Source organism: Gavia stellata, chromosome 6 (assembly GCF_030936135.1).
Source record: "Gavia stellata isolate bGavSte3 chromosome 6, bGavSte3.hap2, whole genome shotgun sequence".
NCBI lineage: Eukaryota > Metazoa > Chordata > Aves > Gaviiformes > Gaviidae > Gavia > Gavia stellata.
This window is the reverse complement of record NC_082599.1, coordinates 28,689,496-28,706,274: the sequence shown is the minus strand read 5'-3', so window position 1 is coordinate 28,706,274 and position 16,779 is coordinate 28,689,496. Positions and strand designations below refer to the sequence as shown.

The 16,779-nt window shown below is 46.7% G+C and overlaps 1 protein-coding gene across 2 annotated transcripts; it reads right to left on the bottom strand.

Moving 5' to 3' along the window:
• Window positions 1-3,714: 3,714 nt before the first annotated feature.
• On the bottom strand, window positions 3,715-8,487 carry TAC1 (tachykinin precursor 1). 2 transcript variants are annotated; one of them, XM_059818996.1, is made up of 5 exons: window positions 8,356-8,487; window positions 8,150-8,246; window positions 7,452-7,475; window positions 5,735-5,788; window positions 3,715-3,764 (listed from the first exon to the last, which is right to left on the bottom strand). In XM_059818996.1, the coding sequence occupies exons 1-5, from the start codon at window positions 8,476-8,478 to the stop codon at window positions 3,715-3,717; spliced, it is 348 nt and encodes a 115-aa protein (XP_059674979.1). In that variant the 5' UTR covers window positions 8,479-8,487. The 2 variants fall into 2 exon arrangements, with proteins under 2 accessions (XP_059674979.1, XP_059674977.1); XM_059818994.1 differs by lacking the exon at window positions 5,735-5,788 and having other exon boundaries at window positions 8,356-8,478.
• Window positions 8,488-16,779: the final 8,292 nt, after the last annotated feature.

Below are 16,779 nucleotides of genomic sequence, written 5' to 3'. Positions count from 1 at the left end.
CTGGGGGAAGGGGAGTGCCTGTGTGTGTCAGGGAGACAGTGGCTACCAGAAGAGCAGCCGCCTGTCATGTTGCAGATGAATGATGTATTTCTGGGGGAAAAGAGAAGCAAAAAGGGGGCAGAGCATGTTGGAGGCGGGCTGTGGTGTCAAACTGTCTGTAGCACCTCCCCAGTGGGGACGATTACCAGCATCACCCTGGGTTTACTCTCTGTGCTGATTTCCTGGAAAGATTTTTATTACTTTATGTAAAGCTCGCTTGCATTTCATTGACAAATACCCTTGCTGCAGCTTTATTGATCAGCTTACACAGCCTGAGGGATGTCAGACTGTTACTATCAAAGAAGAGCTAAGTCTTTGTCACGGTTGTGGCTGGCTGTTGCAGAGACGGCAGGAGATTTAGTGAAAGCCTCTCCAAAGCCTGCAGTGGAGCTGGAGAGCTGGCATCGCCCAGCGATCCAAGACGTGAGTGGCCCAGGGCTGGGAGCAATGCTGTCCAACACATAAAAGTGTTTAAAAGCTGAACGAGCCTCAAAAGGGAGATTAAAGACCACTGAAATTATTTAAAAGTCCCTTTGAAGTACTCAATAATCTATAGACTATATTGCTTAATACTAAAGGTTGAAAAAATATATGAGTAAGAATTCCTGTCTGAATCCTGAAGACCCCAGCATGCCTGTGAGGACAAATGTTTGGGCTAGGAGGGTGGCAGGAGCGAGCCCGCGGTGGGGAAGGGCAGCTGCTGGGCTGGATGCCTGAAGGTGTACATGGTTCGTGCACCTCCACATCTGCCCCGGACCTGCTGGGCAGGCACGGCTTGGCCAAATGGTCCCCAGTACTGAAATATTATGAGGGGTTTTTTGTGTTGTTGGTAGAGTTAGTTGGAACATTTCAGGCTGTGTCTTTTGGTGTGTGGTTGGTTTAGTTCTAGCTTGGAATATATGTCTGTATAAACATATAAATCAATACCAATTTTAGTCTTCTTGTCCAAAACCTAAATTAGCACAAATCTGACATTATTTTGCCACCCGAAATTAAAACAAGTTGTTTCAAACGATGAATTAAAACACTCATCAGACAGCCACCTAACAGGAGAGTATTTTGATGCAGGAAGGTCAGCCTTTCCTTCTAGAGAAAATTATGGTGGTGCAGTTTATACGCTGGAGGGAAGGGATGCCATCCAGAGGGACCTTGACAGGCTTGAGGAGTGGGCCCGTGCAAACCTCATACAATTCAACAAGACCAAGTGCAAGGTCCTGCACGTGGGTCGGGGCAACCCCCGGCATCGATACACACTGGGAGATGAAGGGATTGAGAGCAGCCCTGTGGAGAAGGACTTGTGGGTCCTGGTGGGTGAAAAAACGGACATGAGCTGACAATGTGCACTCGCAGCCCAGAAGGGCAATTGTACCCTGGGCTGCATCAAGAGAAGTGTGACCAGCAGGTCGAGGGAGGTGATTCTCCCCCTCTACTCTGCTTTCGTGAGACCCCACCTGGAGTGCTGTGTTTAGCTCTGAGGCCCCCATCATTGATTTTTTACAATGCGGGCAGTGAGACACTGGAACAGGTTGCCCAGAGAAATTGTGGATGCCCCATCCATGGAAGTGTTCAAGGTCAGGTTGCACAGGGCTTTGAGCAACCTGGTGTAGTGAAAGATGCCCCTACCCATGGCCGAGGTTTGGACTAGATGACCTTTAAAGGTCCCTTCCAACCCAAACCATTTTACAGTTCTATGGTTTTGCCAGAAAATTCAGTCCCAGCCCTTTGCTGGGTGCTGTTAACTATTATCTGTGCTGTCCTCCAAACACTTAAAACCCACTCTGTCTTGCGTGGCTTTCCCTGGATGCAAATATGTTTGCAGTGATTGCTTCTGCAGGGAGGCTTGTGAGATGCGCAGGCTGCAGGGAGCGAGCAGCGAGGCTTTTTCTTTCCTCTCTGTGTCTCACAATTCAGTGCACACAGGCTGTGAGCTGTGGTAGCACCATGAGCCTCCAGGCTCAGGGGACAGCATTTTAAAGCTTTTCCTTTCTTTTTACCCTTCACTGAGTATTATTCAACAGGCATTTCTGCACTCCTTTTGCCATGCTGTTAGCCCAGTAATCAGCTTCCTCCCTTACTGAGCTCAGTGGGAGCTGATACAGAAGTTTATTACTCTGAAAATTAGCCCTGGCAAGACAAAGAGCTGGCAGAGTGCTAGTAAAAGCCCTGTGTCTCACATGAGCGTGGTCCCCATCGCAAGTCTGCCTCAGTTTTCCCACCATGTAGCTCCCCACCTTGCTAGAGCTCAGTTGGAAGTGGGGTCTGTTTTAAGCATGGGCAGGCTCAGGTGCTGCTCCTAACCTAGCAGGAGGGAGGTCCTACGTCCACCCACTCTTAACGAGTGCAGTTGTGGGGATGCCCCAGGTAAACTTGAAAACAGAGGTTGCCATGTTCACTTCCAAAATGGAAAATGACAACCAGTTAATCACTCTGTATTACTTATTTTGAAATTTGGTTTGTATACGCTGGCTGCTTTCACTGCTGATGCATCTGCGATGAAAGCTCGTATTCTAGCATCAAACAGAGAACTGTAGCTTTTAGCTGGTGGAAAGAATATAGATCTCCAGATGCCTTGGCATTTGGTGACATATACGTAGCATTTTGGGACTGTCCTGGAAATATAGTAACCAGACATTTTAATTAAAAAGATAATTAAACTCACGTTTTTTTCTTTTATACTGCATGATTCAAGCCAACAGGTGCTTTTATTGTGAATCTGAGAGCTAGAATTTATTAAAAGCTTGGCTTTCAAACAATAAACCTGCAACAGTGGATGAATTCCACAGCAAATTATTCCACTTGGAGTTGGGGATACAGCGGGCCCTTCTCAATCAGTCAACACACTTCTTAATTTCCATCGGGTTTAGGATGAATGGTGCCTTGCGTGACCCAGAGCAATCCTGGGAATGCCTGTCTCCAGTAGCAAATCCCCCAAAGCATTCACCAAACCTGCACTAGGAGGCTCACAGCCTCCCTGCAAAAGGAAGACATCAATCTGATATTTCCTTCCAGTCTCAGACCACTGTCACTTGGATCCGAGTCTCATTCCGAACCGACTTGGGAAATAATGCCATCACTATCACCAAAGAAAGTATGTTGCAAAATCCCCAGAGTAGTTTTTATTTAAAATGTTACTATCATAAAATTCCAGACTATGAAATTAAGACCTCGGATTCACATTCAAACCTTACCCACCCCCCCTTTTTAAAATATATAGATACGTAGTCACAAAACATAAAACATGCTGCAATGATACAAATATATTTTTTGATACGGAAATTACAGTACATTTATAAACCATGAAAACAAATTGAGGCACTAGACTGTACGTCAGCTCTGTTCTGCACTGGCTGTGAAGCTGATAGACTCGCTCTCAACGAACAAAAGAATATTCTCTTCATTTAGTGAACATAACTTTACGGGTCATATCAAACAATGTGCTTTGTTGTGAGACATCACCAGGGTTGCTGGTCCTTTCAGAACCACAACGCACCTACACAACATGTATCGCTGCCACAATATGAAAAATAATCATTTTATTGAATGTACAACTCAAAAAAAAACCCCCAACATCGGTTATTATTAAATAAATAATTATTCCGTACAGTGGTTCATTTATATTACACTGCATTGGCCATTGGAACTAATGAAGTTTAATAAATAATACACGGGAATGTCTCATTTACGCCTCCGTTCGTAATTCTGTGCTATGCTCCTTTCAGAGGATCCTGCAAAAAAACGAAGCAGAATGAAGCAGGTGGTACAGCCTTGCGTAAACCCCGCAAGCACAAGGAAACATCAGAGACCCGCAGAGACTGCCGGACCCCATCAGAGCATTTGAACGTAAGATGAGGGATCCTGACACAGCCCTGAGCTGTTTTGATTTGGTTTTACCCCTCAGACTATACTATCCTCCAGGAGGCTGAAGGTCCAAGCAGCGCTTTCTCCCTCTCATCTATGAAGCTGCTTGAAGCATCATTAACTCAAAGCCTTTTTACGTTCCAGTAATCCATCTAACGGATGGGATCTGAGCACTTAGATCAATTTGTGGGTAGAGGCTTTCTGCATTGACATGTCCACCTTCTCTCCTGCAGAGTCAGCTCTTTGCCAGGTTTAAACCCTCCCTGTCCCCAAGCCCTGCACACAGTGACACCTTCTACTAAAATCTGCAGCAGGAGCAAAGCAAACCTCAGACTACGCTGTGGACCAACCACAGCCTAAAATAGTCTTCAGTAACATATTTAGCATTTAATAGCGGTAGGTCTCTCCTTCTTGCTCTTTTAAAATGAGAGGGAAAGCCAGAGAGCCCTTCTCAGGCAGAGCCTGACCATAGGGTGACATAGCTGGTCACCAGAGTCATCTTTGCTTCAACCCCAAAGGGAGGATTGCTTTCACGGAGCGTATGCATGCCTGACTATTGCATGCAACACACAGCTAGTTTGGGGGGATTCAGCACTGCATCCTGCAGGGAGGTGGCATTTTGGATCAGCAATTTTGAAATTAGGGCAATAAATCTTTGCCTTTTTCAAACATTTGCTGTATTTCACTTTCTCATATTAATGTAAACGTAATCCCAGAGGAAACCAAACACAATTTATTACTTCCAGGCTATTTACTTTTGTGTTATCAGATATATTTACAGGTATTATGCACTTAATAGCTATTGCCACCGCCGATAAAATTGTACAAAATTATTCATGATACATAGCAATTTGCAAAATGTTGCAGAGCGCAGTATTACTAGTCTGAACAGGGTTTAATTGAAAATAAAAGTTAGTGACAACCATAATTGCAGAATATAGATCACAACGTGTATCCACATAATATAAAAGTGTCAGCTAGTAATTTAACTTTTATCATCCATTTAACAAAACAGTGAGAACTATTTCAGAGACATGAAATACGTATTAGGGTTTTTATTTTTTTAATTTCTATTCTGGGGAATTAACTGACAGTTTATGGTTCACAGTGAGGGATTTCCTCAATACAGCCCTATAGCGCAGGGAAGCTAGAGCTACTGGCAGTCTGCAGTTATCCACAGGGGTTGCGCACATGAGGGAGGAGGATTCTGCCCTATATGGACGCTATGGGAAAATAACACAAATTCACAGTATCAGTTCAAAGCTTAAAATGCTTGTTGCTATTTTTTTTTAAGGTAAAATGAAAAGCTGGAAGAGGCTGGGAATGTTTAACAGCTTGACCTGCAGAATGAGGTGGTGTTAACGGCAGATCTCTGCTCTTCCACCTTCTGCTCCAAGTTTGAGGAATAATCTCCAGAAACAATGAGTATATCCCTTTACCTGGGGAGATCTGGATTTGGATCACAAGTTTAAATGAGTTTTACATTTTCAGCCTCTGAATTTTTCTTGCTGTGTCAGTAAAATTTAGTTTTTTCATGTATTAGCACTTTGGGGACCGGCAGAACATGCTGCTGGCAAGGACAGGGCAGTAAGGAAAGTGCCCTGGGGACTTCTACCTGACCTTGCCTGCAGCTCAGACCAGCCTGATCATCTCAAGAACTGGAGTGAAGCAGACCTTGAAATATCTTGGTTAACAAAGAAAATCCTGATCTTTTTTCAGAGAACTCTGGGTCTACACTACATAAAGACCGCTTCTTCCATCTGCTGGGAGAGAACAAAGAGGCAACAGAATGATGAGGCTGAATGTTACTGAGTACCAGATTTAGCCATATACATACCAGAATTTAAAGATCTTTTGCCCATAAGTCCAACAAAGGAGTCTGTTTTATGCCCTGAAAAAAATATATTTGGGGTGTTTTAATACATTTTAAATAGGCAGGCTTTTAAGATAACATGTTCTCACGAGGAAGGAAGACACAGGCTCCAAAACTGTTCATCTCACAAACTAGTTGTTCACACCACTCTCAGACAACGGAGAACAAACATCAGTCTGACTAATGAGACTAAACAGGTTAGACCAAGGCACAGGCCAGTTAGTGGACATCTTCTCATTAACTCAGATAGCCTTTTTGGTTTGTTTTGTGGGTTTTAAGTATAATGGAAAAACAATGGCCAATAACTGATTCTTATTCCTCTCCCAGTACAATTCCTATTGATTTCAGCAAATGCACAAGAAGGCAGTGTCGTGGTATAGCCTGCATCTGTGTGATGCATCTCTTCTAGCTGTTGGTGTTTTTTTCTGTAACGTGGAAGAAAAATCTTCCTCACAGGTCAGGCAAAGCCCTTACTGGAGAGGAAGCCAATGGGACTCTGTCTGGACATGTCTGAGCTAGACAGCCTGTCTCTATTTTTGGAATATTTATGAGTTCAGATATTAACTTGCTGTCCCATTAGTACTCCTCGAGGCACTGGATGTGCAGAGGATAAATTACTCCAAGTTTTGGCCTACAGCAGGTATCACGTATAGTGGGAGCTACAGTTTCAGATAAGGACCAAAAAGGAGCCATTCTTCCTTCTCTAAGCTGACTTTTGAGGCAAACTTAGAAATTTCTCTTTGGAAAGAATTTTGCTTGGCTAATTCATCTACAAAGTAAGACGAATGGTCCTCAGACCTCACAGGTATTAATTCAAGCTGAAGCAGTTTCAGAAAGCTATAATTTTTTACTTTAGTCAGCAGGTTATTTGGCATGAGCTTTGTATCAGACTCATTAATTGGTCTTCCAATACATAATCCTAGTGATAAAATCTTGTGGCTAACAGAACACCAGGACAGTTATTGACCTCTGTGGACAGAGGAGGGCTCACAGAATACAAGATCATTTTTCCTTATTAAAAGTTTTCTGGCTCCTGTCTGAGCATCTTCAGATAAATTCAGAGAATAAAACTATCACTGTGCAGAACAAGGTAACACCACACTGCTGATACCGTCTCCCGCTTGGTGCTACACAGAAGCAAAGCAAGGCACGCTTACTAATGGGGCAAGATATCTTTGTTTATATGGCAGTACATCATCAATCAGCCCCTGCTGTGAGCGGGGGTCTGATTCCCACTCAGACAACGCTGACAGCACAGATACAGTATCTCGCATGCAATGTAATGGGCTCTTCCCTGGAATCATTCTCGGGGATTTGGGAATTCAGTATTCTAATTTTCCAGATTTCGCCATCTTAATTGCTCCTCTCCGAGTCTGGCAGTAAGCCTGCCTTGCCTATGAGAAAGGCTTACAGAATCCCCCTCATGGGAAATAAAAGAGAGCTGCAACATCCACACATTAGCGTGGATTGAAATCTCAAAGCTTGTGGTGGCTCAGATGAGGTACCGGCTCATGGCTGCACTGAGGGGTTTTCAATCCTTTAACAGAACATTTCTCCACCACCGGTGCTGCCAGTCCTTAGCCGAACCCCATCACCTTCTGACTAATCCCCTCAAATACACTATTCCCTATTTGAATATCCTCTAATAATTACTTAAAATATTTGCATTTTTTAAACTTACTTTTGTGAGAGATCTGGCCATATCCTGATTGCAAGAGGAAAGGAAAGATAAAAAAAAGGAAAAAGAGTTGTTGAAAAAGGCTTGGCATATACATATGATAGTACTGCAATGCTTTGAAGAATCAAATTCAGAAACTACCCTACATATATTCCAGTTGAGGGAAATGAAGGTGATCATTTAGAACTGCATTTATTTTTGAATAGACTCCAAAATCTTGTTTCAGCTAAACCCACACAATTTAGATCTGTTTAGCTCCAGCTTGCTTTGACCAATTCTTGATTCAGTAAACATGCAGAAAACATGGCCATAATTGTATCCACAACCAATTTCCACACAGTTTGGGGATTGTGCAATTCAGTGCACAAGTGTGCACATATTGCACAATATGTGCAATTCAGTGGCGCATACACAGACCTGTGAATTACTGTGATACTCCTTACTGGTATTTACAAGCTGTAATCGGTGTGCACTTACCACTTTAATGTGAATCCCACTCTTTTCCAGTCGGTGGGTTTATCTGATATTAAACTTGGGAAAAAAACCCCAAAACAAAACTAAAACCCGACGACTCGCATCACAACTTTTGAGAAAGGTTTAACGCATTACCAGCGGGGGACAACCGCTGTGAAGTTTGGGGCGGCACCAGGAGCAGAGGCATGCAGAGGTGTGAGAGGGACCGAGCCCCCCGCCCCGCTCACCGGCATCCCGCTTGCCCATGAGGCCGAAGAACTGCTGGGGCCGGGGTCTCCGGGCCATCCTCTGCAGGAAGTGCTCCAGGGGCAGCGGCAGCTCCTCCTGCGGGGCGACAGCGCCGGCGCTCAGCGCGGACCCCCCGCCCGACACCCCCCCCCCGGCCCGCAGCCCCCCAAGGCCGGCGGGCGCGGCAGCGGCCGCCGGGACTCACCTTCACCTGGTCGCCGTCGGACCAGTCGGACCAGTAGCTGAGGTCGTCGGTGGCGCCCATCTCCTCGGCCAGCGCCTGCGCCGAGGCCAGGAGGAGCACGGCGAAAGCCAGCGGGAGCCTCATCGCCGCCTCGACGTCCTGCGGGCGGCAGCGGGTGAAGCACCGGCCCCCGGAGCCCCGGCGGGGCGAGCGCACGCACAGCCCCGCACACGCTCCCACCCCCCACGCCGGTGCGGACCTGGATGCACACTCCCTCGCGCAAACAGGCGTACACGCACCTAATTACACCCCCCCCCCCCCCCCCACCCCAGACTGCTACATACACCTCTGGATATACACACGCCCCACCCATAATAAACTCATATGCAGCTAGATGTACACACCAGCGCACAGGCAGACATGCCCGTCAAGAGGCACCCCTCCACACACAGAGTTATACATACACACACCCTCACACGTAGATACACATCTAGACGTTCACACCTTCACACGTACACGTACCCATCCAGATACTCACACACACACATCCTGGTACATACACATCTAGTTATAAACTCGCAGCCTCTCACACAAACAGCTACACACCTTGATACACACACCTACGTAGAGATACAGCCCTCCACACACAGGCACACGTGTATAGAGGTACACACGCATCCCTTTGCACATCCAGATACACGCATCGGGGTAGGCACAAAAACATCCTTGCACATACAGAGACACGCACATGCGGACGCACAAGCATGTATAGGCACCCTCCATAGATGCACACATATATAGACCCCCCCCGCACACACATATAGGCAGACACATAGAAGTACACACGCACACACCCTCACGAACATATAGACAAGCGCATCCTCACGCATATAGGTACACACCGACGGACGGACACACGCACGTAGAGGGACGGACGGACGGACAAACCGACAGACAGGCTCCCGGAGGCACACGCACCGTCTGCAACGGGAAGGACGGGCGCTGCTCTCCGTGCGCATTGGCCGTCCGCGGGAGCGCTCCCCACTTTATATACCTGGAGACGGGGAGGGCCGAGGCAGCCTCATTTGCCTAAATGGAATTACCCCCGGTTTTATCGTCCCAGCCCCGTGACAGCCTCCGCCCCGTCGAGCAGCCCCCGCCCCCCGCTCCCGCTCCCGCGGCGCCTCCCGGAGGTGCCCGGGGCCGGGGAGCTCGGGGCGGCCGGGCGGCTCCCCGCTCTCTCCCGCTGCAGCTCCGGGCCCCCGGGGCCGCCCCGTCCCGGCCGGGGCCACGGCGCGCCCCGGCGGCGGGGCCGGGGTGCGGGTGTGGATGCGGGGCGCGGGGTGCAGGTACAGGGTGCGGGTACAGGGTGCGGGTGCGGATGTAAGGGTGCAGATGCCGCTTTTCGGTTCCCTCCCGCGGCTCCCGCACCGAGGGGAGAACTGCTTTCCGCAGCGAGCGGCACCGCCGGGAGGGCGAGCAGCGGGCGGGGCGGGGGACCGGGGGACAGCGCGCAGCGGGGAGCGGGCAGCGGCGGGCACGGCGGCGGGGCCGCCTCCCGTGCCCGGGCGAGCTCCTTCCCCCCCCAGGTCTACCCTCCCCGGTGCCGCTGCTGAGGCAGCCCCGGCCCGCCGCGGGAGCGTGGCGGGACCAGAAGGGAGGGATGCACAAAGCCGGGGAGGGCCTCGCCCGGTGGGTGGGTGCAGCGTCTGGGGCGCCGGGCACCCCGGGGCTGGTGCGTGTGCTTGCAGAGGGGCTGCCAGCGCCGGGCAGCAAGCAGGCACGGCTGGGCTGGCCACTCTGATGGGGCGAATGCCTTCACTGGAAGTGAGGCAGTCTCTCCAGCAGCATATCTCCGCCTTCATCCTTTCCTGTTGCTGCTGGAATTCGTCTCAGATAGCTGTTGAGGCTGTCTTCCATCTCACAGTTGTTCCATCCTGTTTCTCTAAAGTCAGTTGTGCACAAGGCTTCTCAGTGAACCTTAGTGGCCCCATGGTACCACAGCCTAAATCAGGCACTCTGTGCAGAGTTTAGCAGGAGTTAATAGCATTTCTTTTGAGAAAGAAGTGGTTGCTCAGGAGCTGGAATCAGCTCCCTGGTACCACCCCTCTGCTTGCTCCAGGATGCTACCATTAAGGTGGCCTTGCTGACAGTGGTAAACCTCCTCTCCAAGGACCATTCATTGGCAAGTAACTGTGGATTCAAGGGTGACCCGGTACCTTGTTTGCTAAATAAAGCCTCCCTGTCAACCAAAAATGCTCCTCAGGCCCCAAAGCATTCCCCAAAGCACAGCCAGGCATGAGCCTCTTCCCAGCTCTCGGTGATGTCTACACGTTGTCTATAAGACTCTGCACATAAATACGAAAGTTTGCAGCCCAGTAAACTGAGGGTCCCCCTGAAGTCAACATGGGCTGCTTGAAAGGGTGGCTGAGAAAAAGCATGGTTTAGAGGAGCCTGCCGAGCAACTTCATGCAGCCTAAGCACCTGCTGTGGGCACCTCTGTTGAGACCTCGAGCGTGGCCGATGTGAATGCTTCTCATTCTGCCTATCAACAAGTTGGCAGAAATGACATTGTTTAGCAACTCTGGGAACCCAAACCATCAGATTTTCGTGCTGCAGCTTTGCAGCATTCCCTTTGATGAGTGAACTTTGAAGACCCTTGAAGGAAAATTGTTTTCTTGTGTTTTTTCATTACTCTGTTTCTGTTTACTGTAACAACAACAGAGAAAAAGGTCAGATATATCAAACTAGGCTTGCCAGTCCTACGAGTGTTGATGAAGTTCGTGTTTTACAGAAATCCTGAGAACTCCTAGCTTCCTCTGAAGTCAATTTCTATCACCCAGGTATCCATGATAAGTATGATAAATTTGAACTGAAAAGTCCTATCTGTTCTGTAATTCAGTGTTTTATCAAAATGGATATAATCATAGCTTGACCTATGAAATTACAGGGATTTTCTTTTTTGAGAGAACAAGAGATGGAAAATTAAAAAGCGGTCCTTTCTATTCTTCAGAAATTTTAATGAATTCAAGTACTTTATCTAAGACTTACCTAATAGTTTGGGTGGGAGTGAAAAAATGACTAATAGGTCAAGCTCACTTTTCTCTTTCTCAGTTTCTAAAATAAATTGACTGCTTAATCTTTCCTTGACCTGCAATACCCAGACATCACACTACGAACTTTTTACGAAGTGAGCAGATTTCATGGCTGGTGAGCAAAACTGATCCCTAGCAAGACTTTCTGAGTTCTTTTTTTCACATGGAGAGGAGGTAGAAGGCTCAAATAAGGGACCAAGAGCTACATCCTGACCTGGAAGCAGCTGTAGCTCCTGCCTTTGTGCTGCCTGGTCCCCAATCGAGGGATGCATTAGAGCATGGTAAAATGTCCTTTGTGCACAAACAAAAACCCCCTCAATTTTGCCAAAAACTGCCTCTGCCTGAGACATAAGATATTAGTGGCTTTATATCTATGAATTACCTTGTAAATAAGTATGTGAGAGAGTGTGCAGGTACAAGGTGTCTATGTTGAATATCCCTGCTCTATCCATGCTCAGGGCACAGATCCCACCCTCCTGTTACATTTAGACCATGTGATTTCTAACAAATAGCGTGAATATTTTTGTTCATAAATCAAGAGACCATTCAACCCAAGGTAACCCAAATAGGGGTTGACATTTCCTGGGGAAGTGACAGAGAAAGGTGCTTTTGGAGTTCTTATCCAGACATTTCCCTAATTGGGCTTAGCAGCTGGATTAAAGGCACTTCTTGTGGCTTGAATCTCAACACTAATGGAAAACTATTTGGGAAGCAATTGCCTGTGAAACACACCTCAGAGAATTGCTTTTTCAATAGTTTTAATATGATACATCCTGTGTGATGATCCTTGTGAAATGTTTATTTGAATTTTATGATGATGTTTTGGTTTCCAGTAAAAAGTCCAATACTTTAATGATAAGACACATTGGCTGCTACACTGTTATCAAGTGATGCATGTACCATCAACAAACAGCTAATGTTCTATGGGAAAATAGCAAATTATATGTGACCGTGTAAGATTTTGTGCAGAATGCAAATCTGAATTGTTCGAGTATACACAATTTCGGAGAACTTGACATGAAATGAATTCATCTAGCATTGTTCTTCAGTGGCCTTATGCTATATGATTATAGGCTATATGCTTAAACCTAGAGCTTAGTTCTCATATATATTGAGATCTCTTTTCAGCCCTTTACCAGGGATCTACAAATAACAAAGTCATACCCAGAACAGTTATTTTATATAACTTAAAAATTAGGGATGAGATGCAGTCTACCTAAGCACAGTGATCCTGTCTGTAAATATACCAGACCTCAGCTCTGATTCCTATCATGACAACACTGGAAATGTTCTTATCCAAAGAGACAACTTTATAAACATTGGAAAGAGAGACCATGATTGATGACCTCTTAAATTTTTCATAGTTATGTGTCTCCAGGGGAAATAGAATTATTTTAATCACAGATGAGGAGTCTTTATAACACAGTGATTGATTTTGACAGTAAGATTATTTATTGGCAAAACATCCAAGTGGCATCAGAAAAATTGGCAGAACTCACAACAGTGTCCTGATTTTCTAATTAAGTGTGGCCAGGTTAGTGAATTACTTTTTCATCTGTATTTCAAATTTTACATTACAAGTTTGTCATCTTTAATTTTTTCTTTAATGAATGTTTACATTTTCAGAGTATATGCTTGTATGTATTAATGCATATGAAACATATGTGATAATTATGCATATCTCTCTCTCTCCCCCCCCACCTCTCCATCCATAAAGAGTGAGAGATTGTTCTTCTACTTGTGAAATCAGATGTTATAGGTTCAATTATATTGTGCTCACAGGCAGGCAAGAAGGGGAGCAGTGAGACCTGCATGCCACAGGAATGCCCTTTCCTGGGCAGGTACGGGTAGAAGCAAGGTTGATCTCACACTTACTTAATCATCTGGTAAAAGCTGGAAATGCAATGTTGGTGTTTGGACCTTATTTTGTGTGGTGGGTTGACCCTGGCTGGATGCCAGGTGTCCACCAAAGCCGCTCTATCACTCCTCTCCTCAGCTGCACAGGGGAGAGAAAATATAATGAAAGACTCATGCATCAAAATAATGACAGGGAGATCCCTCACCAATTACCCTCATGGGCAAAACAGACTCAGCTTGGGGAAATCAGTTTAATTTATTACCAATCAAAATCAGAGTAGGATAACAAGAAATAAAACCAAATCTTAAAAACACCTTCCCCCCATCCCTCCCTTCTTCCGGGGCTCAACTTCACTACCTCCTCCCCCCGAAAAGCACAGGGGGACAGGGAATGGGGGTTGCGGTCAGGTCATCACACATTGTTTCTGCTGCTCCTTCCTCCTCACACTCTTCCCCTGCTCCAGCGTGGGGTCCCTCCCACGGGAGACATTCTCCACAAACTTCTCCAATGTGGGTCCTTCCCACGGGCTACAGTTCCTCACGAACTCCTCCAGCGTGGGTCCTTTCCATGGGGTGCAGTCCCTCAGGAACAGACTGCTCCAGCGTGGGTCCCCCGCAGGGTCACAAGTCCTGCCAGCAAACCTGCTCCAGCGTGGGCTCCTCTCTCCGTGGGTCCACAGGTCCTGCCAGGAGCTTGCTTCAGCACAGGCTTCCCACAGGGTCACAGCCTCCTTCGGGCACAACCACCTGCTCCTGCATGGGGTCCTGTTGGGCTGCAGGTGGATATCTGCTCCACCCTGGACCTCCATGGGCTGCAGGGACACAGCCTGCCTCACCATGGTCTTCACCATGAGCTGCAAGGGAATCTCTGCTCCGGAGCCTGGAGCACCTCCTCCCCCTCCTTCTTCATTGACCTTGGTGTCTGCAGAGCTGTTTCTCTCACATATTCTCACTCCTCCCTTCTCCAGCCGCCGTTGCACAGTTGTTTTCCCCCTTCTTAAATATGTTATCCCAGAGGCACTACTGCCGTTGCTGATGGGCTCAGCCTTGGCCAGCGGCGGGTCCATCCTGGAGCCGGCTGGCATTGGCTCTGTGGGACATAGGGGAAGCTTCTAGCAGCTTCTCACAGAAGCCACCCATGTAGCCCCCCCGCTACCAAAACCTTGCCACACAAACCCAATATATTTTGAAAAGAAAGGTTAATGGTTTTCCCCAGTCTTCTGATCCCTGTCATCTTTTACATTCCCATCACTGTTCTCCATCCCGCCAAGCCACTAGTATCACTTGCATCTTACCTAGAGTGAGTGTCTTTAACCCTGATCTGAGGCCCATTTTTCTCCACACTAAGTTAGCTGTACAGGTGGGATGTGGGGCCAGGTGAAATGAAAATAAATGGCAGGGTATTAAGATACTGAACGTAAGCGTATGATGTAAATACTGCAGTCAAGGCTATCCTCCCAACCTGGTAGCTCTATAGGCAGTCAACTGCAAGAGGAATAAATGCAGTCTTGTCAAGCTCCTCGAGCCACTCGAGACAGCATGTCCTTGGAGGAGAAAAAGCATTTCCTCTCAACCATTTGGATGTCTCAGAGAGAGAGAAGCAAAGCTGTGCAGAACCACCTCTACATCTGCAAGAGCTGCGGGGGAGCTGGTGAGGAGAAGGAGGGAGGCTGTCTGACTGTCCAGGGATTCTCTTCTGATCACAGGGGCTGAGCCGCTGCCAAAGCCTGTGCGGCATTTCTAGATCTGCATTCATTCAAAACAAAAATGAGAAGACTTGGACTTGCAGCTACTTGGAGATGCCTTACCATAACTCTCCAAACAGTTTTCACAAGAAACATGGAAGATGCAATATTCGCTCATTTTTGTTCAAAAAACCCAACAGTGAATGACATTCTAATGGCACATTTTAACAGCAAATACAGAACGGTATTCACCTCACAGAGACAGGGTCTGTCTCTTTTAACCATGAACCCATTTTTTTCCACATTTGCTATCACCAACAGAATGGCCAGGGGCAACCATGAAATGTGGCACAAAATACTTCCAGAAGCTGAGGCAGATTGTGAGCATCACTGGTCTGAGCTTGACCAGAAAAAACTGCAGTGCGAACTCTCCTCGCAGTGCAAAGGACTCAGAGCAGCTAAGGAGCAAAAGCTTCAGATTAACCAAGTTCATCAGTCTTGGAAGAAAACTGCTGACATCGCTTTGTTCTGATGCAAACAGAAACCCTGTTTGTCCCCTGAATACTTATTAGATTACACATACATTTATAAAGCAGTTGATTTGATTCAAACTGAACCTTCTGAGTCTGGAGCTCACTCTCTAAGGCTTTTTGCTTCAGTTGTCCAAGCTTATTTGAAAGCTGCCTCACGGTGACCTGTTTAAACAAGGAGGGTTTAAACTTACTTCATCAACAGGTGAAAGCAAAAAGCTGACTTTTAATCTAGCCCTAGCACACATTCTGTAAAGCTTTTCTGTAGGAAGGACAATCTTTACTCAGACACCCCTCAAAGACTGGCCTTGGTCTTATTAAATTTGCAGATGGATCATCAAAGCCAGGCCCTTGGCCTGTTTTCAACACCCAAGTATCTGTCTGATCCTGCCACCAGAACCTGTCCTCATTGCACTGAGCGCCGGCTGGCTCCTGTCACAGACGGCGGCGGCGGAGGAGGATGGTCACGCCGGAGTGAGTGCCCAGGAGGAGGAACGACCCGGCTCCCATGCCACGGGAATACACAGCACTTCTTGTTTATCTGGGAAAGGGATGGACACATGGCTGTTCCACTTACTCTTTTTTCCCCCTTTTTTTATCCCTGTGACATGTGCAACAGCAGCTGAGGTTCCTGGGCATGAGGCTGGGTAGCCTTGTCTCCTGCCCCTGCTTCCAGACCTTCTCCTACAGGGAGGATGAGGCTTATTTTGCACTGGGTCCTTCTGCTGACGTCCCACAGCTTCCCAGTGTTCATCGCAACAACAGAGAGGGATTAATGCTGCTCATGGCTGCTACGATCTGTGTTTAATTGAAATAGTTTCTTAACTTGGGATCAAACACTGGTGAATCATCCTCTTCTTTACTCTGTTTTAGAACGTAGATAATTTATATGGCTATATCTTCATTGAATATTAATATTTTTCTCAGTAACACAGCACATTTGAAAAATAGATTCAGAAATCAGCAGGATAAAAGGGTATAGTTTCAGAAAAATTTAAATGAATTCCTATATTACTACAACTACCAGTTTTTTAGTAGCTATGTTAAACAGCTTTTACAAATCTGTCTTCTTCATTATTTGTACTTGTTGCATCTCAGTGTATCTCTCTCCTTTCTCATGTATCTTCAACAGAAGTTCACAACATATTCAGAAGTCTTTGAAGTCCTCAAACATTTTGCTTACGACTTTTCTGCTTTTTGTTTAGTCCACAATTTTTAGGAGACTTCATTCTAAATCCTTAATCCATATATGAAATCCAGTGCAGCAACTTGTAAAAG